Source organism: Rhinichthys klamathensis, unplaced genomic scaffold, assembly GCF_029890125.1.
Source record: "Rhinichthys klamathensis goyatoka isolate OS25496 unplaced genomic scaffold, OSU_Roscu_1.1 h1tg000006l_1, whole genome shotgun sequence".
NCBI classification, from domain to species: Eukaryota; Metazoa; Chordata; class Actinopteri; order Cypriniformes; family Leuciscidae; genus Rhinichthys; species Rhinichthys klamathensis.
Genome location: NW_026606559.1, coordinates 1,468,243 through 1,492,696, shown reverse-complemented (window position 1 = coordinate 1,492,696; position 24,454 = coordinate 1,468,243). Strand labels below are relative to the sequence as shown.

Genomic DNA, 24,454 nt, shown 5'->3' with positions numbered 1-24,454 from the left:
ATATTCCCTTCAGAGAACACTGATTATCAGTTTTAGGCTATAAAACCCGAGTTTGATAAATCAACTTGCAGATGCATGTCCACTCTGTTCATACTACCCAACCATGGACTTTGTTTTGAAATGTGTGGGAAAAGTTATTTGAATCAAGCGTAGGTTTAAGGTCAAAGTTGACCCACCCACGACGAACAAAGAATAGTTTGCTGTTTAGGTGCTGCGCGCACGCAGGTGTAGATCTCGTGACCGCGAAGGCTCTGATTTTTCCAGATGATTACAACGCTTCTTTTTTTACTGGTTGTATTAAGTGTCTGGAGTTTGTTGCCTAGCAGCCTGAAAGTGTCTCCTGATTGGTTGATAGCTCGCACTCTCTCCGTTAAAACGCTTGTGGAAAGGAAAGGTGCACGAGAGCGCGTCAGAACTGTTCCGAACTCTCGTGAACCTGTGAAACCTTGAGTTGCATCTGTTCTTCACTGTGAACATTTCGGATTTGAACATTACAAGGCGTTTACATGATGTTCTTCAGTTTATCGACAGAGGATCAACATCTTTTGAAGTGGGAACAGGGTAAAGAGCCAGATGGATCCAGCTCACCTCACACAGGCGCGCGTGCTTTCAGTGTAGGCTTATAGGCTGAAGGTGGGTGTCCAGAGTTACTGGTATTCCAGTATAATGTTCTTTGTTATGTATTTTTAGTCGTTAATAATACATGTTGCATTAGTTTATTTGCTACTTATTTAAATAAAGCTTTTTGAGTAACGTATCCTATTAATTTATTCCAAACTAATTTAATTTCGTCTTCAGGTATAGCCTAATTGTAGATGGCGTCTATCTGTATATCCGACACTAAATAAGAAGATAAACCTAAATAGTAAAATAATTTAAAGATTGAGAGATTGATATTAGTTTAATTTTATAAAATTTAATAAATGTGTTGTTTCATTTGTTGTTATTAGCTACTTTAGATCCACAAAAACTCTTATTTAGCCTATATTACCCACTGAAAATGTTTAAAATCGGACATTCTTGGATCCATTTCATTTTCATCTCAGAGAGGACAATGCCTTCTTTTTTTCAACATAAATGATTATGTTGTTAATGATGTAAACAGGACAAACACTTAATTCTAAGTTACACTGTAAAAAATATAAACCTATTTAATCAGTTATTTTAAAATGTAATTCATATGGTGACATCTGCATTGACTCGTTTTATTCAAATGTGACTGGAATAACCAAGTTTTTTTTAAGGATCAGATGAAACAGCAGTGCCTGCATTCACTTTTTACAGTGTAGCAAGGATTATTTATTTACAGTGGGTTGCTTTAAATTTAGTAAATAAAAATAAAACTATTTAAAAACAAAATTAAATGCATCGTTCCCTTTTGAAAAGTATTCTCAGTCTCCACATTGTGCTCCGACCTCTTTACGGTTATCCCATTGGATCATGTTAAAAACGTAGGCTTTAAAATGACCATCATGACAATATTACAGAAGAGGTTACCAAAGAGAATTAATAATTACAAGAATAGTAGGCCTACCATTAGTTCAATTAATTAGACAGGCCAGCTAAAATATTTAAATCTCAATGCAGCTTTGAAGAAGTAGGACACTGCCAAAGGCTTCTTCTCCCTCCCACCGTGTCTGATGTCTGCCAGTGATGGTGTAAAAAAGGGGGAAAAAATCATTAAGGGAATTTGCTCATTCAATACACAGAGCTTTCAAGTTGGTATTACACATATCCTACTGTATACACAGACCTTCCAAACTGTCTTCTTATATCTATTAAAGTGCACATGTAGGAATAGTAAAGCAGATGAAGCACTGTAGTGTGTTATATAAAACACACACATAGGGCTTCACACTACAATTAACCCTACTGTTTAAACCCAGAGTAAAGGGCACTTTTAACTGTGGGTTATGAAACTTTCCTTTCGAGGCATCAAAGTGAAACAACATGCTGCTTGAATGTAATGGTGAGTTGTTGTTGGTTTCCTCATTAAATATTCATGTGCTTTGTACAATTGCAGAAACTGAATTTCCAGCATCTGAAGAAAACAGTAAAAAACGTTGAATCGAGATTGCAAAAGCATTAACTGGAGTGATGCGAAGACACTGTTTACAAAGATTTAAAGCGATAGTTCACCCAAAAATGAAAATTCTGTCACCATTACTCACCCTCATGTCATTCCAAACCTGTAACTTTCTTTCCTCTGCAGACCTCAAAAGTAGTTATTTTGACAAATATCTCGCCTGTTTTTGTACAAAACAACATTGGACCCCATTGACTTACATGGAGAGTATGATGACAGAATTTTCATTTTTGGGTGCACTAATACTTTGAGATAACCAGATATAATTCTAGTTGTGTGTATAAATATCAGAACATTATCCAATGGTTCACTACAGTGTGAAATCTCAAAACTTGGCTACTCAAGGATATTTACTAAACCATGATAAAATAAGAACAGTGTAAAACATGGAACATGATAACCCAGGATTTTGTTCACCCAAGGTTAATCGTGTGATATCAAAGATGTGTCATTTTTATTCTAGCTTTAGACCAGCAGCCAAATCCCCATTATTATTGATACTGCTCTTTTCAGTCTGTCATATTAATGCACTTTAAATGTACTCTTTTGGCTCTCTCAGGGCTCAACATTACCCAGAACAACATGATCACAGATTCATCAAGTCCGGCAGAGTTCTACGAGGACAACGCTTCACTGCTGTCCTTGGACTCCAGCGTATTCTTCAGCGAGCCCGCACTGCCGAGCGACAAACAGCTGGACTTCTTCATTATAAATGTCGGAGGTAGCCGCTATATCCTCTCTCAGGAACTTTTGGCCTCCCACCCAGAAACTCGCCTGGGCAAGCTGGCCCTCTCCAATCGAGACTCTGCTTTAGACCTGTGCGACGATGCAGATTTCTTAGAGAATGAGTTCTTCTTTGACCGCAACTCGCAGACTTTCCAGTACATTATGAACTTCTACAAGACAGGTCACTTACATGTTCGAGAGGAGCTGTGCGTGATCTCATTCCTTCAGGAGATCGAGTACTGGGGTATCGATGAGCTCCGCATAGACAGTTGCTGCAGGGATAAGTACTACCGCCGGAAGGAGATGAAAGAGACGATGGATATTAGTAAGGATGATGAGATAATGGACAATGAGGAGGAGGACTTCACCGGAGCTTTGTGCCAGGACTTACGCCAACGCATCTGGGACCTCATGGAGAAGCCGGACTCCTCCAAGGCGGCCAAGACGTTTGGGACGCTGTCCATGTTCTTTTTGGTGGTGTCCATCGTGAACATGGCTTTGATCTCGCTGGACTTCACTATACTTGGTGCACCTATCATCTTAGATGTTCTTGAGTACATTTGTATTATTTGGTTCACCGGTGAGCTGGTACTCAGGTTCTTGTGTGTCAGAGATAAGTGTAAGTTCAGCAGGAGTGTGGTAAATATCATTGACCTGCTGGCTATTCTGCCCTTCTATGTGACTCTGGCCGTGGAAAACCTTCATGGAGAGTCTACCGAGCTGGAGAACGTTGGACGGGTTGTTCAGGTGCTGCGGCTATTGAGGTCACTCAGGATGCTTAAACTTGGCCGACACTCCACAGGTGATATACCTATTGAAACATATCATATAATAATCATACAATACCCGTTCAAAGGTTTGGGGTTGGTAAGAATTGTTTATGTTTTGAAAGAAGTCTCTTATGCTCACCAAGGATGCATTTATTTGATCAAAAATATAGTAAAAACAGTTATATTGTGAAATATATCCTTCAGAAATCATTCTATGTGCTGATTTGGTGGCCAAGAATTATTACTTATTATTATCATTGACAACCAAGATACTTTTTTTCAGGATTATTTGATTAATAGAAATTTCAAAAGAACAGCGTTTATTTGAAATAAAAAAAAATTAACATTATAAATGTTTTTACTGTCACTTTTGATGGATTTAATGCATACTTGCAGAATAAAAAAAGCATTTATTTAAAGATTTATATATATATAAAAAAAAAATCTTACTGACCCCAAACTTTTGAAAAGTAGTGCACCTTGTTGTAATTCATTTAAGAAAAAAATACAAACACACTTTGAGGAACAGACTGATATTGTTGATGTCATTTACTGAAAGTATTTAAGTGCATCAGGCACTACACCAGGTTTGGCATTGGTACTCTCGAATCACTTAACTGACCAGTTTGAAAATATGCAACCATAAATACATTTATTGACACATACAGTATTAAGGCAAGATTTTCATCCAATAAATGCTAAAACTTTAGCCTGCTTCTCACATGAAGCATCATATGTTGTTAGATGACATGACTTAAACTAGAGTGTTAGCTAAAGCAAGCAAAAACTACACTGTCAACTAAAAAAATGTTGGCAAAAGAAAATTTCAATATCATTTACATTTAAAAACGTAAGTTTAACTGCTGCCTTAAATGGAAGTATTGAAGTGGTCATGGAAAAATCTAACTGGGGTCAAAGTCGAAACCTGTACTGAACATTTTGAATTTATTTATTAATGAAGATGAAGAAAACTGAGCTGAAGCTCTGAAAACATAAAATCGAGTAGAAATGGAAGCATTTTGTTTAGACTTTCTGTCAGTCAAACACACATTCCACCTGAACATTTGTGCATTGTAACACCCTATCGACTCGTAATGGACTCACATCCTGAGGAATGAAATAATTCCTGAAGATGTCAGTCTATTTTGGGGAGAGTGAGTAAATTTTTTCATCCATTCATATTTTGACAGTAACCCATGGAGACTTAGAGGAAGATCCATAGACAAACGAGCACAGACTTGTGGGTTTAATCTTTTTTGAAGGAAAGAATCTCTTTCTAAGATGCTGCCACAAAGTCATGAATAAATTAAACAACATGATGCAAGAGCTAAAAAGGAGGGTAGTTGGGGAATTTGATGGGACTGGGGCTTTTCATGTCCTATCAACTTCAATATGGAAATGTATTTACAGGGTCTCACCATAATTCTGTTTTTAACACATTTCTAAGCGGACAATGTCGGCTCTGTTCTCAGGATAAATATCTGAAGAAGTAAACACTGACAGATAATCCACCTAGGGAATGTCAGAGCCTATTTTCATATCCGTCACATTTTAATAATGGGGTCTCTCTTGTCTGCGGCATTCTCTGCCCGTCTGAAGGTGTTTATTCTCAGCAGTAGCTAATCTGATCAGAAGACACAAACCAAACGAAGGCGGACGGTCACAATAGCCATAAACATAAAAAAATGAACAGTGTTAAGACCAAACTGTGACACATTAACCAAGATCAGAATGGAAATGAATAGAAAAATAATTCAATATCAAGGTTTCGAGTGTTCCCCAGTGCATTTTCATTTTCTCAAAATAGAAACCTAGTTCTTCGCTGGCAGTCATGTTGACTCCAATACCTCAGACGTGGGTCAAGGGCCCATGAAAGCCAGCGTGTTAATAACAAAATACGGTTTCTACTTCTAAAACTAAAAGGACATGCTTTGATACAAGTAGACTAGGTGTCGACTTTAGATGCTTGATGTTCTTTCTGTAAATGTATTCAGCAAGGCAGCTAAAAAAAGAATATATAAAGCATTTCTCAAGAAGCCGTGCCATTTTGGAGTGAGAAAGTGTAGCAGCTGTTCTTAGGTGCCTATATTTAAAGGCTAGAATATCTTGGATGATTTCATTACTGTTATATTACTTCTTGACTGATCCTTTGCGGTAAGATTCACAAATCACACACTGGCAAATGCAAATTTAGCCTATGGTGTCATTTTCTTTGCACATGAGAGTTCATTAACATGCAGTGACAATGGCGAATGCACAAAGTTCAATATTGCGCTTTTTCAAGAAATCACAAATTGTGTACACTCACAATAAAAACAATACATTGTGCTTTGGTAAAATAAAGAAGAAAAAGAAACAGGATGCTGCTTTCTGCCGTTGTGGTTTCCTTTCCATGAAGTTTGTGGATCGTATCACAAAACTTTATCGAAACAGCGTATAGGCTACTAGCATGCTATCCGAACTCTCTTTTGCGTTTTTTTCCTGTTGTGACAGTTAGCAAACAGCATTGCATTACAGTGTGCGCCCCCTTCTGGACTGGAGAGTAGATTGTCTGTGACTGACTGTATACATCGTTTGTATGCACTGAACTGTGATGTTCGGGACGAATACATGTACCGTTACACCCCTAATACATACATACATTATATATATACACTCACCGGCCACTTTATTAGGTACCCCATGCTAGTAACGGGTTGGACCCCCTTTTGCCTTCAGAACTGCCTCAATTCTTCGTGGCATAGATTCAACAAGGTGCTGGAAGCATTCCTCAGGGAGTTTGGTCCATATTGACATGATGGCATCACACAGTTGCCGCAGATTTGTCGGCTGCACATCCATGATGCGAATCTCCCGTTCCACCACATCCCAAAGATGCTCTATTGGGTTGAGATCTGGTGACTGTGGAGGCCATTTTAGTACAGTGAACTCATTGTCATGTTCAAGAAACCAATTTGAAATGATTAGAGCTTTGTGACATGGTGGAAGTAGCCATCAGAGGATGGGTACATGGTGGCCATAAAGGGATGGACATGGTCAGAAACAATGCTCAGGTAGGCCGTGGCATTTAAACGATGCCCAATTGGCACTAAGGGGCCTAAAGTGTGCCAGGAAAACATCCCCCACACCATTACACCACCACCACCAGCCTGCACAGTGGTAACAAGGCATGATGGTTCCATGTTCTCATTCTGTTTACGCCAAATTCTGACTCTAACATCTGAATGTCTCAACAGAAATCGAGACTCATCAGACCAGGCAACATTTTTCCAGTCTTCAACTGTTCAATTTTGGTGAGCTCTTGCAAATTGTAGCCTCTTTTTCCTATTTGTAGTGGAGATGAGTGGTACCCGGTGGAGTCTTCTGCTGTTGTAGCCCATCCGCCTCAAGGTTGTGCGTGTTGTGGCTTCACAAATGCTTTGCTGCATACCTCGGTTGTAACGAGTGGTTATTTCAGTCACTGTTGCCCTTCTATCAGCTCGAACCAGTCTGGCCATTCTCCTCTGACCTCTGGCATCAACAAGGCATTTCCGCCCACAGAACTGCCGCTCACTGGATGTTTTTTCTTTTTCGGACCATTCTCTGTAAACCCTAGAGATGGTTGTGCGTGAAAATCCCAGTAGATTAGCAGTTTCTGAAATACTCAGACCAGCCCTTCTGGCACCAACAATCATGCCACGTTCAAAGTCACTCAAATCACCTTTCTTCCCCATACTGATGCTCGGTTTGAACTGCAGGAGATTGTCTTGACCATGTCTACATGCCTAAATGCACTGAGTTGCCACCATGTGATTGGCTGCTTAGAAATTAAGTGTTAACGAGCAGTTGGACAGGTGTACCTAATAAAGTGGCCGGTGAGTGTATATAAACCTTATATATATAAACTTCTGAAAAGAAGTTTTGATGCTGTGGGATCTAACCAAAATAAGCTGACACAATGTACAGATCTCTGAAAGCTAGACCAACAGCAGCATTACTACATAAAATACAGGCACTGATTTTTTAATCTACAATGAAATAGTTCTTCTAGAGAGGATATCTAGCCATCCTTTATAGTTTTAACTTGTTTGCATACGTAAATCTGTTGGACACATTTACATCTATCACTTAGAGAAGTTCATGATCTCTGTAGAACATGTTACACCAGAAATAAAATCATGCGGTCACTGATTCAAATTCTATCAACAGCAACATCTTATATGTTAGTTGGTACAGAAGTAATGTTTTGGCATGCAAACCGTTCAGTAATCATTAGCTACGCTTCAATTAGTCAGTGGCAAATGGGGTCAAATATGAAATTGTTTAAGCATTGTGTTAAAAAAGAGTGACACAATAAAACATGCTTAATTCTTTGTTACATAGAGTTCAATGCATTGGGGAAAGTTGACATGACACAAATTACCTGAAAGTGCCATAATGATTTTCCTTCCCTAATTAATTGAGAGGCCTCTCCTTGTTCATGTTATTGTTCTAAGGTTAAAAGTAATTAAGTATTTAGGTCCTAACCTCTTGGCGTGCAGTGATAATGTTAAAATTAGGTCTGTTAATTTAACACATTTATTAAGTGCACTCAATTATGACAAATATTACAAATATTAAGAAGTATTAAAAAAAATAACATGCACCTGAAAATCATGCACTCGATACGGAAGTAACACAACCAATTTATTGACTTCTGAAGTTACTTTTTACATTGAATTATTTGCAATTCGTTTGATTATTTAATCAGAACATTATGAATATATTTGATTGAGCCCTAAAATACAATTTATATTAATCTATAAATCTATTCATTCATATTAGTCTAAACGCCTGTGCACACCACTTTGACTGACTTTCTTCTGCGGAACACAAAAGAAGATACTTTGACTTTGAATATTGGTAACGAAACTGTTTGGTTATCATCATTCTTCCAAATATCTTCTTTTGTGTTCAGCAGAAGAAAGAAATGCAACCAGGTTTGGAATGACAAGAGGGTGAACTATCCATTTAATGCATATGTTCACACCGACACGAATGTAATTTTTTTCTGAACATGTAAATATTGTTTGAGTTCTTTCTTTTCTGTGACAAGCGTTTGTGTTAACGGGCCTTTAGATTAATGAACTTTATCTTTATCTTCTTTGTGTGTTCCTCATCAGGTCTCAAGTCTTTGGGCATGACGATCGCCCAGTGCTACGAGGAAGTAGGCCTCCTGATGCTGTTCCTTTCTGTGGGCATCTCCATCTTCGCCACAGTGGAATACGCCATCGAACACGACATGCCGGAGACCACTTTCACCAACGTGCCGAGCGCCTGGTGGTGGGCCACCACGTCCATGACCACAGTGGGGTACGGAGACATCCGTCCAGATACGACACTAGGAAAGGTGATGGCCTTCATCTGCATCCTATCTGGCATTCTCATCCTTTCGCTGCCTATTGCCATTATCAACGAACGTTTCTCTGCCTGCTACTTCACGCTTAAAATGAAGGAAGCGGCGCTGAGGCACGGGGAGGCACTGAAGCGACTGACGCGCAACTCGGCCTCAGATATTTCGGCGGTAGGGGTGAACCTGCGGGACGCCTACGCCAGAAGCGTGCTGGAGATGCTGCGGTTGCAGGGGCGAGAGCGAGCCAGTACACGCAGCAGTGCAGGAGATCTCTGGTGGTAATAGTAGGCCTGCAAGCTGCCGGAGAGAGAGAGAGAGAGAGAGAGAGAGAGAGAGAGAGAGAGAGAGAGAGAGAGAGAGAGAGAGAGAGAGAGAGAGAGAGAGAGAGAGAGAATTCACAAAGCTTTTATTTACAAAAATGCATCTTGTTACAATTATATAGCCTCCAAAATAATAAACAAAATCTTAATATAAATCAATAAAGTGTGAAAATTAATTCATCTTCAAAAATAACACATAGAGCATCATTACAGCTCCAAATATTTTCAAAGGAAGGCAAATCACCAATACATTTATAATAATAAAAATCAATTAAGATTCTAGATTGTACCAAATTGAAAAACAATACAACAATGTTTTGTACTACATCCTGTTCAATTTTTTTTCTCCTGCTCAAATAGATAGCCATTTTTGCTTGTCCCACCACAAAATTAAGCAGTTGACACACAAACTTTTTCTTTAAGACATATTTACATCCTAAAATGAAAATCTCTTGTGAGAATACCTCATGGCATTTTTTAAAAACATCCTTTAAAACAAAAAACAATGGTTCAAGTCTATAACAGTTTAAAAAAGCATGGAAAATAGTTTCTCTGTCATCACAAAAAGGACACTTATCAGTGCTTTCAGGATTTAAAACAGAAGTAAAAGCATTGACTGCAATAACACCATGAACAATTCTCCATTGTAAATCTCCTGTCTTTTTGGTCAATGGTGGTTTGTAAAAAACTCTCCATTCTGTTTTTTTTCCTTCATTCAACTTAAAAAAACCACGCCAAGGTGTATCTATCCTATTATTCAACTTTGCCTTGTTAAAAACAATTACACAATATTTATACAAACGCTTTCTGTCACAGGAAAAAAAATCAACAGTTAATGAATCAGCTTGTTCAAAATGAAACCCAGAGCACCCATCCAACTTAAGAGCAAAAATCAAACCTGGAAAACACTCTTCCGAGTCTGGATTACACAGTTCGTTTTTATAATCCAATAACAAAAGTCTCTCTTGATCACTTAACGCAGATTCCCATCTCTGAAGAAGTTGGCCTATAACACGAGTGGATTTAATTCCAAGACATTGAGATGTTGCTTCCTTGTTTTTAAAATCAAGTCCAGCTACTTCCAGCAAACGTCCAAGTGTCACTATTTTGTTGTCAATAAGTGCTTTGTTTAGTCCAGGAAGAAAACAATTGCTTGTTAAGTCCAACCGCTTCCCATGGATTAAGGGTTCTTCTAAAAGCCAGTAAAGAGATTTTGAGTCCTCCACTTTTTGAAAAGTAAAAAGATTCCACACTTTAAAAACATTCCTATAAAAAACAGGTAATGTAGGAAAACTTAATTTCAGTGGATCCATCAAAAAAATTGTCCTGCCCAAATTAAAATTACCCAACCTATTCAAAATCAATCTTGCTACAGCATTCCAATTAAAAACATCTGAAACAGTTAAAAGTCTTTGCACAAATTGTAATCTAAAAGCAGCTATTCTACTTTGCAGATGTATCAGTCCCTGACCACCTGCTTCTTTGGACAAAAAAAGGACACTTTGCGGGACCCAATGCAGCTTATCCCAAAAAAAGTCCACAAGCAATGCTTGTAGTTTTGTTAGCAAAGTTAACGGGGGATCTAGACAAGCAAACTTATGCCACAGCGACGAAGCCACCAAATTATTAGCGATTAAAACTCGCCCTCTAAATGACATTTTTGGAAGCACCCATTTCCATTTATCAAGTCGACCTTTAACTTTCTCAATTATACCCTCCCAGTTTTTTTGTGTGACTACTTCATCTCCAATAAAAACTCCTAAATATTTAAAACCAATTTTTCCCCACTGCAGGCCCATAGGAAGTTTTGGTTTATCATTTTTCCAATCCCCAATTAAAAAAGCTTCACTTTTTCCCCAGTTTATATTAGCAGAAGATATTTTTTTAAAAAATTTCAACAAATTTACCAAAAACTGAATATCACTTTGTCCATTGATACACACAGTAACATCATCTGCATATGCTGACAGTATGAATTTATTCCTACATTCTGGTAACATTACACCTTGAAGTTTACACCTTATCTGATTTAACAAGGGCTCAATTGCTAAAGAATATAACATGCCCGATAATGCACAACCCTGTCTTATGCCTCTAAACACTGTAAAAGGAGTACATAAACCACCATTGACCTTTAAAATACTCTCCACATCATTATAAAGGACTTTAATATAGTTAATAAAACTCTCACTAAAGCCAAATGCATTTAAGACCTTCCATAAAAAACAATGTTCTATCCGATCAAAAGCTTTCTCTTGATCTAGCGAAATAAAACCACATTTTAGGTTTAGCATCTTGGAGACTTCAATAAGATCACGAATAAAAGAAATGTTATCAAATATCGATCTACCTGGGACACAGTAGGTTTGATCAGGATGAATAACACTGTCCATTACATTAGCCAGTCTGTTAGCTAAGACCTTCGATAAAAGCTTATAGTCGCTGCAGAGCAGAGAAACTGGACGCCAACACTTTATGTCTCCAAGATCTCCTTTTTTCGGTAGGAGGGTCAACACAGCTCTTCGGCAACTTTGAGGCAGTTTACCCCTTGCCAGACTGGTATTCAACACTTCTAGGAGTTCATCTCCTGTTGTTGACCAAAAAGACTTGTAAAAGTCCACTGGTATACCGTCGATTCCTGGTGTCTTTCCAGACACCATCCCTTGAAATGCCTTCTGTAGCTCACTCATACTCAGAGGGCCAGAGATTCCAGTGTTGATACTTTCAGGCACCTGAGGTAAGTTTTCAAAGAAGAACTCACCCTCGTTTTCTAGCTCTACAGCAACTTCACTTTTATACAAATTCTCGTAAAAATCAACTGCCCTCTGGCGAATATCCGAGGGATCTGTCAAAAGAATACCAGATTCAGATCGTAAAGCATGAATTGTTCTACTTTGACCATTCTTTTTTTCTAAATTAAAAAAGAATTTGGTTGAAGCATCCATTTGATTCATATTCTGAAATCTCGACCTGACCAAGGCCCCCTGTGTCCTAGAACCAAGTAGATCAGCCAATTGTGTTCTTTTATCTAAAAGTAAATCTAGGAAACCTCTTGTACCAGTAGACTCTGCCAATTCTTGGAGTTTTAAAATATCAGCCTCCAAGATACTCATTCTAAAATTAGTCTCTGTAGTGATGTTTCGAGTAAACTGTAAACAAAGTTGCTTAATTTGGGCTTTTCCTACATCCCACCATTGTTGTACGGAGTTATACAAACCTTTCTTAGTTTTAAAATCCTCCCAAAAAAATGTAAAACACTCTTTAAAATGTGTGTCACTTAATAAGGCAGTATTGAATTGCCAATACGCACTTTGAGGTTTTAAAAGATTTATAAAAACTGAACATTTGACCATACAATGGTCAGAAAAACTAACAGGTACAATGTGACAATTCTTTATAATATTATAATGGTGTTTGAAAACGTAAAATCGGTCCAATCTTGCCATAGAAATGATTCTATCACGCACATGAGTCCAAGTATACTGTTTTTGCATGCCCTTTAATCGTCTCCAAACATCACACAGTTCATGCATCTTAACAAATTGAATCAATCGATTTCTAGAAGGTATATGAGGTTCTAAATGATTCCTATCTAGATTAGATTCAGTGCAGTTAAAGTCACCTCCCAAAAACAAAAACTCTTCTTGATTACATTTTTGTAACACAGAACACAATATATTTAAAAACACCATTCTCTCTATTGCGGAGACAGGACAGTACACACAAATAAAAACAATAACATTCTTGTCATAGTTTGCTCTTATTTTTAAAAGTCTACCTTTTACTATTTCTTCTACTTGAAAAGAATGTGGGTTAAAATTCTTTGCAAAAAGAATGGTTACTCCACCACTTAGTGAAGTATTATGACTTAAAAAAGAAAGACCATCCCACTCTCTAGCCCAATCAGAAGCATTTTTTAGATCACTATGAGTTTCTTGCAGCATCACCACATCTAACTTATTTTGTTTCACAAATTCATAAATTTCCATTCTTTTCTTAATATCTCTTGCTCCATTAATATTCAAGGAAGCAATATTAACTTCATTCATTTTTAGAAGAAAAGAAGAAAATAAAAAACAAGCGAAAGTTGATAAAAACAAAACTAGAAACCCATGTGTCACATCTGTTTTTTTAGCTATTATCATTTACAAGATCAGGGTTTAAAATTCGTACAATTTTCTTTAACCGATAGATTTCCTTGTTTGTAAATAAGCTTTCCGCCATGAACATTTTGGTTTTGTCAACAAATTGTTTGATGTCTGGAAAATATTCACAGACACGTACTCCTCTCTTATTTTTCGTTGCTTTGAGGAATATTTTAATGTCTTCTACCTCATAATCACGACTGGATGAAGCTCTTTGAGAAAAACTGAAGTTTGAATCTGAAGACTCATTGCCACTTTCCATGCCTTCTTGGTCATCATCATCAACTACATTTGTTTTTTTCTGTTTAGCACTTTCAACTTCACTTGAACTTTTCCTTTTACCTGGAATTTTAAACTCAGTTGCATCTGACTCTAGATCAACAGCATCATCACACAGTTCAAATGATTGACATTTTATATTATTTTTATCCTTTATCAAAACTGACTCAGTAATGACATCGCTGACTCCTACACTCACTACAGCAGTAGCATTCAACTCACCTTCCTGCAAAGACTCTACTGATTCAGTGATATCATCAGAAACTACATTCTGAGCCCCAGAAACGCCACTATTCTCTATAACAGTCACATTTTTCACACTCAGAATGGGAGCATTAGAAGGCCCTGCTTCAACCCTTTCCTCATCACTATTTAGACTAGCCTCCATCATGCTTTGCACATCAGTCGATGAACGATCTTTATTCTTTTTTGGGCAAGTCCGAATCAGATGGCCTACCCCACCACAGTTAAAGCACTTCATCTTATCAGTTGTAGCATAGAAAGCATAATCAAAGTTGTCAACCTTAATGTTAAAAGTCAAATCCAGTTCTTCACTGTCTTTCAAAATCATGAAGGCAAATCTTCTAAAAGAAACTACATGTTTTAGCAGTGGTGAAGCAGTACCAATGAGGATTTTCTTAATTGGTGAAACCAGCTTTCCATAACGGGACAAGATCTCAACCAAAGTATCATCAGAAACAAAAGGTGGAATATTAGACAATGTTACTTTTTTTGAGGGTGTTGAAAGAGGTAGAACAGGTGTGAAGAGATTATTTATAACAATTCCCTTTTCCACTAATTCGTTTGCCTTCTCAACCGACTTCAAAAAGACCACAACAGCACTATTCATTTTAGACGCCGACAAAATACTGTCATGCCCAACAACTTCTCCCATTGCCAAACAACAATCTTCAACACTCACCGCGGACGCCACTTTAACACCGTGACGCCGCGTGAGATTCTTTAGAACACCAATTCGTGAGTCCGCCATGGTCACGCAAGGGGAAACCCCACGCGACCCCAAAAAAGATAAATAAACTTAAACAATCCAAAAAAATTAAATAAAGTGATAAATATGAAAAAAAGAAAAGAAAAAACAAAGGGAAAAAGGAAAAGAAACTTTCAGGGAAGAGAGCACAATAAATTGAGAGCAAGACACATGAGAATCAGGTGAACACAATCAAGCAGACAAGGAAGGAGAGAGAGAGAGAGAGAGAGAGAGAGAGAGAGAGAGAGAGAGAGAGAGAGAGAGAGAGAGAGAGAGAGAGAGAGAGAGAGAGAGAGAGAGAGAGAGAGAGAGAGAGAGAGAGAGAGAGATTTTGTGGTATTTTAAAGGGATACTCCACCCAAAAATTTAAATTCCGTCATCATTTACTTACCCTCAAGTTGTTGCAAACCTGTATGAGTTTCTTTCTTCTGCTGTATTTTGAAGAACGATTGGAACCAAACAGTTGTTTGGCACCATTGACTTCCATAGTAAAAAAAAAAAATACTATGGAAGTCAATGGTGCCAAAGTTCCAATCGTTCTTCAAAATATCTTCTTTCATCAGAAGAAAGAAACTCATACAGGTTTGCAACAACTTGAGGGTGAGTAAATGATGACAGTATTTTCATTTTTGGGTGGAGTATCCCTTTAAGCACCACAAAACTTTTAATGGTGACATAAGGAATTAAATGTTTCTCATGTTTCTGATGTCATAAACCTGCATTTAATTGCAATCCTGTAACAATCTAATGCAGCTGTTGCTCATTTTACATACAAATGGGGCGTTTCTTAAAGTCACGATGTAACGGAAGTATAGTGACAGATATAAGCTGGGTCTAATAACTTAGGCAGCTGACTTATCAGGCAATGACTTCTTAGGCAGCGTTTGTGCGAAGGTACCTCACGAAACTGATTTCGGACAGTTTTCGAGTTATTACATTTTGATTCAAGATTATGAAGTCAAAAATAAATGAAATTTAAAAATGGAATAGTATATACTACATGGGATGAATCGTTTTCAATAAGCTAAATAACATGCATTAAGAAAATTATTTTTGATTCCGACTTTCAAGGCATCAGCAGTAAAACAGACGGTCATAAAATAAATTATAACCGTTTTTATAAATTGTAAAAAATTATTATAAATTGTTATTATAAATTATATTTTTCAAATGAACCAAAAACAAACGTAGGCTATAATAAGACTTCTTTAAAGGTTATCTGTGTGATTTCTGTACCACTATGTGCACAAAACTGAATTGCAAAAATAAAAACTTCATTCAAACAGGTTTCCCAAACTGTGCCATTGGTTGGACAAAAGTTAGCCCCACCCCAAACTCACACCATTGGTTGAATCAGTGTTGCTATGCTGTTCAAAACAACCATAGCAATTCTAATAGCATCACAGAGCCACGTTTTGACTGAATCGACCTACAAATGACTTTAAGCACATTAATGCACATTGAGAAGTATTTTAACGAGAAATTACACTCGTCAAAATGATTTTTCAAAATTGCTACATGTCTATTCTGTTTATATTTTTTCAACTCATTTATCGTTGAATACATTTAATAAAATATGTCTCAATTTTCTTGTTTGGGTACTTTTTGTGGGTTACATTTACATACTGTAAGAGCAACACTTTTCACTGTGACTTGTTGAACCTTTTAAAATATCACAAATGGCCTGAAGATTACAATGCCCTTGTAAGACCAACAGGTCTGCTCAAAGACGCATGGCTTATTTGACACATTGCTCTGTAACAGTTGCAGCTCAGAGCTTAAGAGCTTAGAGAGAATCAGTCGCTCCACTAGGCACAGCTAGACAGTGACAATGATTTGCACTGCAGGAATATGTTATTATATGACAAGATACAACATGTACATGGATAACAAGCCTTAAATCTACATTTCAGTGAAATTTATCGTAAGTAAACAGAAGGAATAAACTACGAGGTAACATTCTAATAAACTAGAAGTAACTAATCCTTCTTTGTTTGTGCTAGAAAAATGTATGATACATTCTTTTTTTTTTTTGGCTGTCCTATTGCTTTTCTATGCGAGGAATGGGTGAAAGAGGTTGAATTTTAATGTACAATTTTAGGTTGAAATTAATAAATAAATGAAAAGCCACCATGTCTGTGAAAAAAAAAAAAAAGACCAGGCTTGCTTCCCTAACAAATCCACTGAATCCAAGCTGAATGCTAAATCCACAGCCTGGAGATATGTCGGATTTATGCTATTTCTATCTCTTGTGCCTTCTGAATACTTTCCAAGTGAACAAGAATACCTCCTCTCAATCTCTTACCAAATATCAGACTATGAAAGTGATGTCCTAAATGGTGCTTTGGGTTCCTCTAACTAACAGCAGATTGCTCATCCTGTTCTCAGGACATTAAAGGGATACTGGCTCAAACTCCTGAGTGCTGAAGATATTTAGATACCTTAAAGGGATACTTCACTTTTTTTGGAAATAGGCTCATTTTACAACTCCCCCAGAGTTAAACTGTTGAGTTTTACCGTTTTTGAATCCATTCAGCCGATCTCCGGTTCTGGCGGTACCACTTTTAGCATAGCTTAGCATACATCATTGAAGTGGGCAAGACCATTAGCATTTCCAAAAAAAAAAAAATGACCAAAGAGTTTCGATATTTTTCCTATTTAAAACTTGACTCTTCTGTAGTTACATCGTGCACTAAGACAGACGGAAAATGTAAAGTTGCGATTTTCTAGGCTGATATTGTTACGGTTGGTGTAGGCAGAGGAAGACGAGGAGAACAGGATTTCCAAAAACAATATACTTTACTTAATAAATCAAAACAATAAACAGGAGCAGACGGGCAGAGGATACAAGCACACCTAATACCAACGTTACATAAACGAGAACCGACCAGGAGTGAGGGAGAACACAGGGTTTACATACACAGAGAACGGATCATGGGAACAAGACACAGCTGGGGCAAATTAACTAGACACAGGTGAAGGAACTGAACACAAACGAGGAGCGGGAAAACTAAACACAGGACTAAACCAAATCACAATGACGGGGGGAAACACAGGAATACAGACACAAGACAGACATAACTGTAACATTACGCCCCTCCTCGAAAAGGCGTGTCCCCACGCCGTATAAACATCAAATAGGGGCGGGAGGGTGGGCGCCCTGGAGGCTGACGAGGGCGTGGCTTTCCCGGAACAGGAAGCCTCCAGGGCGGAGCAGGCCGTGCTGATAGCCAGGGTGAAGACGCCCCTTCAGGTGGCCAGGGTGGAGACGCCTCTTCCGGTGGCCAGGGCGGAGAGACCCCCTCGGGCGGCCAAGGCGGAGCAAGCTGGTCAGGGTGCCATGGCGGAGACGCCCCTTCAGGTGACCAGGGTGGAGACGCCTCTTCCGGTGGCCAGGTTGGAGCAAGCTGGTCAGGGGGCCATGGCGGAGACGCCCCTTCAGGTGGCCTATATCCCCCCCCCCAAAATTTTCTTGGGGAGAGTGCCAGGCTCAGGGACGTGCATCAGGTCAGGCTTGGGAGGGCTGGATGGGACCAGTAGAGAAGGCTCTGTAGGGCTGGCTTGAAGCTCAGGCTCTGGCGGTCAGGCGACGGGCTCAGGCTCTGGCGGGCAGGCGACGGGCTCAGGCTCTGGCGGGCAGGCGACGGGCTCAGGCTCTGGCGGGCAGGCGACGGGCTCAGGCTCTGGCGGGCAGGCGACGGGCTCTGGCGGGCAGGCGACGGGCTCTGGCGGGCAGGCGACGGGCTCTGGCGGGCAGGCGACGGGCTCAGGCTCTGGCGGGCAGGCGACGGGCTCAGGCTCTGGCGGGCAGGCGACGGGCTCAGGCTCTGGCGGGCAGGCGACGGGCTCAGGCTCTGGCGGGCAGGCGACGGGCTCAGGCTCTGGCGGGCAGGCGACGGGCTCAGGCTCTGGCGGGCAGGCGACGGGCTCAGGCTCGGCAGGGCTGCAGGGGAGCTCAGGCTCGGCAGGGCTGCAGGGGAGCTCAGGCTCGGCAGGGCTGCAGGGGAGCTCAGGCTCGGCAGGGCTGCAGGGGAGCTCAGGCTCGGCAGGGCTGCAGGGGAGCTCAGGCTCGGCAGGGCTGGACGTGACCAGCTGTGAAGGCTCGGCTGGGCTGGACGGGACCAGCTGTGAAGGCTCGGCTGGGCTGGACGGAACCAGCGGTGAGGGCTTGGCTGGGCTGGACGGAACCAGCGGTGAGGGCTTGGCTGGGCTGGACGGAACCAGCGATGAAGGGTCGGCTGGGCTGGACGGAACCAGCGGCGGGGGCTTGGCTGGGCTGGACGGAACCAGCGGCGAGGGCTTGGCTGGGCTGGACGGAACCAGCGGCAAGGGCTTGGCTGGGCTGGCTGGGATCAGTGGCGGAAGCTCTGTGTCCCAGTCAATAAGCTCCTCCTCTTCCCCTGGACCGATGGTGAAGGGAGAGCCACAGCTCGCCAATACCCACTCAACAAAGGCCTCGAAGTTCCCCCGAGGCCCATCTCCGGGCAGGCGTGCTGTGGTCTCGGCGTTGAGACCTGCCCGGAAGAACACACAGAGGCTGGTGTCATCATAATGGACAAAGGGTACCAAGTCCAAATACCTCTGTGTGTGGGCCTCGAGGGAAAGATCCTCTTGGGAAAGCAGCATGATCTTTACTGCTGCCAAATCCATATTTTCGGTCGGTTCTTCTGTTACGGTTGGTGTAGGCAGAGGAAGACGAGGAGAACAGGATTTCCAAAAACAATATACTTTACTTAATAAATCAAAACAATAAACAGGAGCAGACGGGCAGAGGATACAAACACACCTAATACCAACGTTACATAAACGAGAACCGACCAGGAGTGAGGGAGAACACAGGGTTTACATACACAGAGAACGGATCATGGGAACAAGACACAGCTGGGGCAAATTAACTAGACACAGGTGAAGGAACTGAACACAAACGAGGAGCGGGAAAACTAAACACAGGACTAAACCAAATCACAATGACGGGGGGAAACACAGGAATACAGACACAAGACAGACATAACTGTAACAGATATGGCTAGGAACTATACTCTCATTCCTGCGTACCGGTAATAATCAAGAAACTTTACTGCCGTACCATGAGTGCAGCAGGTGTTATGATATGACGCAGCACCTGAAAATAGGCTAGATTCCGTCAACACAACGGAACTATTTTCAGGCGCTGCGTCATATCATTACGCCTGCTGCTCTCATGGTACGGCAGTAAAGTTTACAGTACAGTTTAACTCTGGGGGAGTTGTAAAATGAGCCTATTTCCAAAAAAAGGAATCCCTTTAAGGAAGTTTAAACAACCATGTAAATGCATCTAAAAATAAGAGATTTTGACAACTATTATTCTTAGTGCAAGATCTAATAGTGTAACAACTCCTGTTGTCCTGTTACTGTCTTTAGTGGATTGTTTTCAGCTGGAAAACAGAAAGGTCTGCACATTTGTTTTTTAAGAAACGTCAATCTCATCTTTTAGAGGTTGTCCTAGATTTCAATGAAATGTACAATATATACAAATTTTCTTTGACTTTGCATCTAAGTGAAGTGAGAGTCAGATAAAATACTAATTTTGGACCTTTTGCTTCTGTATAAAAGATCTGCATTTTTATTTGCTTTATACGAGTAGCCTATATAATTTCATTGTTCTAGTGATATAACTATATTCATAAAATTCAAATTGATTTGATTCAAAAGGAAAACAGCACTCTGCGAGCCCTAGTTGAGCTAGTGTACATTTGAATGTGTTTGATCTACAGATGAGGGCTGTGTCTATTCCCTGGGTGACTGACACCTCCCCAACCTGTCTTTCTGGCACCAGACATTGATGCGAGTCCAAGGGCCCCGTGTGAGTGCACTGTCTGTCCTGCTGCATTTGTGAGTGTGTGTACAGTTCTGTGTGCACGGATGCATGTGTGAGCTGAAAGAAAAGGAGACATAAATTAGATCTCAGGGGAAGTCAACGGTTAAAGTAATGGCAAACCTGAATTTTCCGCATCATTAGTGTCACATGATCCTTCAAAAATCATTCTAATATGCTGATTGGATGCTCAAGAAACATTTCTTATTATTATTATCAATGCTGAAAACAGTATTTGCTGCTTGACATTTTTTTGCGGAAACAATGATACCGTTCAAACATTTGCTGTAAGACTAAAAAAAAGAGAGAAATTAATACTTGTATTTATGAAGAATGAATTCAATTAAAATATATATTATAAAATATATTAAAATAGAAAACAGTTATTTTAAACTGTAATAATATTTCAAAATATTACTGGTTTTGCAAAAAGACTTATTTCTCATAAGAGACTTATTTCAAAAACATAAAAAAAAAAATCTTACTGACCCCAAACATTTCAACGGTATAGTGTATTTAAAGCTGCAGAACATGCTGAAAGTTCAAATGTGAAAGTTTGTGACTGGTTTGTCAAACATAATTTGGTTAATTTGTGAAAGACTTTTTTATAACAAAACAATCTTATTGGTATAGTGAATTCTTTACCAAATACAGATTACACATGACCTGCAACTAATATATGAATTAATCAAACAGCATGCAGTTATCTTCAGTTTTGTGTTCCTTGTACATCACACAGACCATCTCTTAATAAACTGCTTATCACTTTACAGAAATATTACAAAAATGTTGGTTTATGGGCCAGTGTCGAGAAAGGAAACATTAACTGTGTTTTCACGAGTTCACACTTACAAATAAGTCAGATAGAATAAATGCGTATTTGGCGTGCTGTCCGAGGAGAGGGCTCCGAGTTAGGTATTCGGCCCGAACCCAGAGCACTCCCCCCGTATTCATGGCTGTGAAATAAATAAGATAAGCCAAGAGTGAGGAGTGGGGGTGGTGGAGGGATGCTGAAACTGTCAAGGAATGTTAGGTGAGTTGACAGAGTGAATATTTATATGCTCCTTCTCGTGCTGATAGGGTAGACATGGTAATTGTTTGATGACCAGTTGATTGGAATGATTATTTGAACGTGCTCCTCCCGAACTTTGTTTATAAAACATCATTTCACGAGTTCACACTCACAAATAAGTCAGATAGAATAAATGCGTATTTGGCGTGCTGTCCGAGGAGAGGGCTCAGAGTTAGGTATTCGGCCCGAACCCAGAGCACTCCCCCAAAAGCTGCAAAATAACATGCCGGACAGCTGCCAAAATGATGTTGATGACCCCCCAAAACTTGCGGAGTGCAAAGCTTAAAACATCAGCCGTGGGAAGGGGTTAGTCGCTGGAAGGCTTCTTCTACCATAGGACGGGAGTTGGTTGTCTTTGAGGTTGGATAGGTGTGCTTCTCAGGTAGTAGGCTGGGGAAGGTCTACTGCGGAAGCGGAGGAGATGACACTGCTGCGGCGATGGAGCAAGTTCGGACGGAGTAATGGGGCTCCTGCGGGAGCTGAGTAGATGACACTGCCGCGGCAGTGGAGCAAGTTTGGACGGAGTAATGGAGCTCCTGCGGGAGCGGAGTAGATGACACTGCTGCGGCAGTGGACCAGACTTGCTTTCAATCTTGCTTGAGAATCCAAAACTATTTTGGAGATAGACTTGAGCTCCTGCGGGAGCAGAGTGGATGGCGCTGCTGCGGCAATAGAGCAAGTTTGGACGGAGTAATGGAGCTCCTGCGGGAGCGGAGTAGAAGACACTGCTGCGACAGTGGACAAACTTGCTTTCGACTTGCTTTCCAAGTATCCCATGGTGAGTTGAGGGGAGAGTTGGGCACTTGCTGGAGCGGAAGAGATAATGATTCCGTGGGAATGGAGCGAGTTGGAAGAAGAAAATGGAACTCCTGCGGGAGTGGAAGAGATGATACTGCTGCTGAGGTGGGCCGAACTTGCTTTCTGGACTCGACTGTCCAGTAGGAAAGTTGGATTAAAGACTGGGCTCCTGCGGGAGCGGAGAAGATTGTGTTGTAGTTCTTTCTAACCGGTGGGCCAGTTGGATTGAGAACGAGCTTCTGCTGGAAAGGAAGAGATGATGCTGCTGCTGTATTGGAACCGAACTTGCTTTGTAATTGCTTTCTGGCTATCCGAAAGGAAAGTTGGAAGGAGGGCTGAGCTCCTGCGGGAGCAGGATATGGTGGCTCCTGCGGGAGCGGAGAAGGCACTGCTGTGGCCGTGGAGTGATTTGGGATGGGGGACGGGGCTCCTGCGGGAGTGGTGGGCCTGTAAGGTTGGTTGTATGAGAAAGTTGATACTGGAGAATTTTAACTGATGAGGGTTCGTTGAGCTTCTTTGATATGGAAGCGGTTTGCAGACTAAATGATTGGACAAGTCCTGCATTTGTCACCAGAGAAAAATCTGTCGGAAGATCCAGTTATGACACTTTCCCTCAGTTTCAAAGACAAGGCTTAAACACAGTCTCAGTCTAAAATGAATGTTTGAGCTGTTTTAACTGAAAGCAACTTGCACTGATATATCTTACAATATGTCCATGCCATTGTTTTGTCTCAAGATGCACACCAGTTCTTTAGAAAAAGACATTTATAAAAGCTACTTAAATGTCCTAATTGAACTATGGCCTAATCCTGGCTTAATCTTAGCCCTGTCTGTGAAACCAGGTCTTTGATATATAACATTTTGAGATCAAGAAATGTTTTTTACATTTGAACGGATGAATTGCTAACAATGATACATAAGTAAACAATGAGTCCGCACACCAGAAAATGCTCCTAAGTGAATTTAATAGTTGCTCACCACGTGTTACGTTTCGGGCCCAAGCCCTTCATCAGACATCGTAACACGTGGTGAGCAACTATTAAATTCACTTAGGAGCATTTTCTGGTGAGCATTGTTTACTTTTGCAACTACCCGTCTGCCCAGCACCCAGTTTTACTTTTTTTGGATGTGCGTGCTGCACTTTTTGAACAATATGATACATAACATGCATTTAGAAAATATATAGGGTGAATTTTAAAAGAACCCATCCCAGTCTCTACAATATTCTGATCTCTATATACAACTACAGATACTTCTCTAATGGGTATAAAATCATCCGTTCACCTGGTTAATGGTAAATCTTTCCTTTGAAGCCAAGGACACTGGTCAAGCTGTTCTCTTTCCCAGTGAGACCTGAGAGTGGTGATGAAAAATGAGTGCTTACTCGTGATTCCAGGAGGTTTCTCACAACTAGGTCAGGGCACCTGGGGAGGGGTAAGGGCCATTCCTGAGAGAAAGACGAGCATTTGCTTAGAAACAAAGACTACAAGACACTGTTTGTAAAGATGTACAAATACTCAATGTTTCACAGTTGATATGGTGAATAGGTTTAATCTAAATCAATTTCATCTATACAAAAGTGTTATGATGTTGGAGGATAGACGAACCCAAAAGCAGACTGAATGCTGTACACACAATTTATTGTGGACAAAACAGAGAAAACAAAACCCACGAGGGGGCAAAACAGAGGCAATACAAACGAGAGATAACTAAACTAGATAACACTTGACAAACACTAGACTATTAAACAGCAAATACAAGATCAAGACGTTCTTCAAAGACAATTGTACTCACAAGTAGACTCTCACAAAGTGTGACACAATGAACCGGCACAGGACAGCAAACACAAGGGGATGAAATAGGGGAACACTAATGACAAAGACAGGTGAAGCTGACTAGACAAGGACAGGTGAAACTGACTAGACAATAATGACAAGACGAGGGTAACAAGGGGGCGGAGTAACATAAGGAGACAACAGCACATGGCCAAAACACAAGACCATGTGCTTGCACACAAAACATGATTCTGTCATGATCCTGCCTCA

General features: G+C 40.3%; 1 protein-coding gene across 2 annotated transcripts; it reads left to right on the top strand.

Annotated features, from left to right (window-relative positions):
• The first annotated feature begins 288 nt into the window (after positions 1 to 288).
• Positions 289 to 9,314, top strand: kcnv1 (potassium voltage-gated channel modifier subfamily V member 1). 2 transcript variants are annotated; one of them, XM_056257060.1, is made up of 3 exons: positions 289 to 633; positions 2,646 to 3,614; positions 8,724 to 9,314. In XM_056257060.1, exons 2-3 carry the CDS (start codon positions 2,669 to 2,671, stop codon positions 9,233 to 9,235), a joined length of 1,458 nt encoding a protein of 485 aa, XP_056113035.1. In that variant the 5' UTR covers positions 289 to 633; positions 2,646 to 2,668; the 3' UTR covers positions 9,236 to 9,314. The 2 variants fall into 2 exon arrangements, with proteins under 2 accessions (XP_056113035.1, XP_056113025.1); XM_056257050.1 differs by lacking the exon at positions 289 to 633 and adding an exon at positions 1,888 to 1,969.
• Positions 9,315 to 24,454: the final 15,140 nt, after the last annotated feature.

What these genes read in the sequence shown, in the direction of transcription:
- kcnv1 (XM_056257050.1), top strand. An exon ending in ACTTGGCCGACACTCCACAG is followed by an intron (nt 3,615 to 8,723) that starts GTGATATACCTA and finishes GTTCCTCATCAG; the next exon opens with GTCTCAAGTCTTTGGGCATG.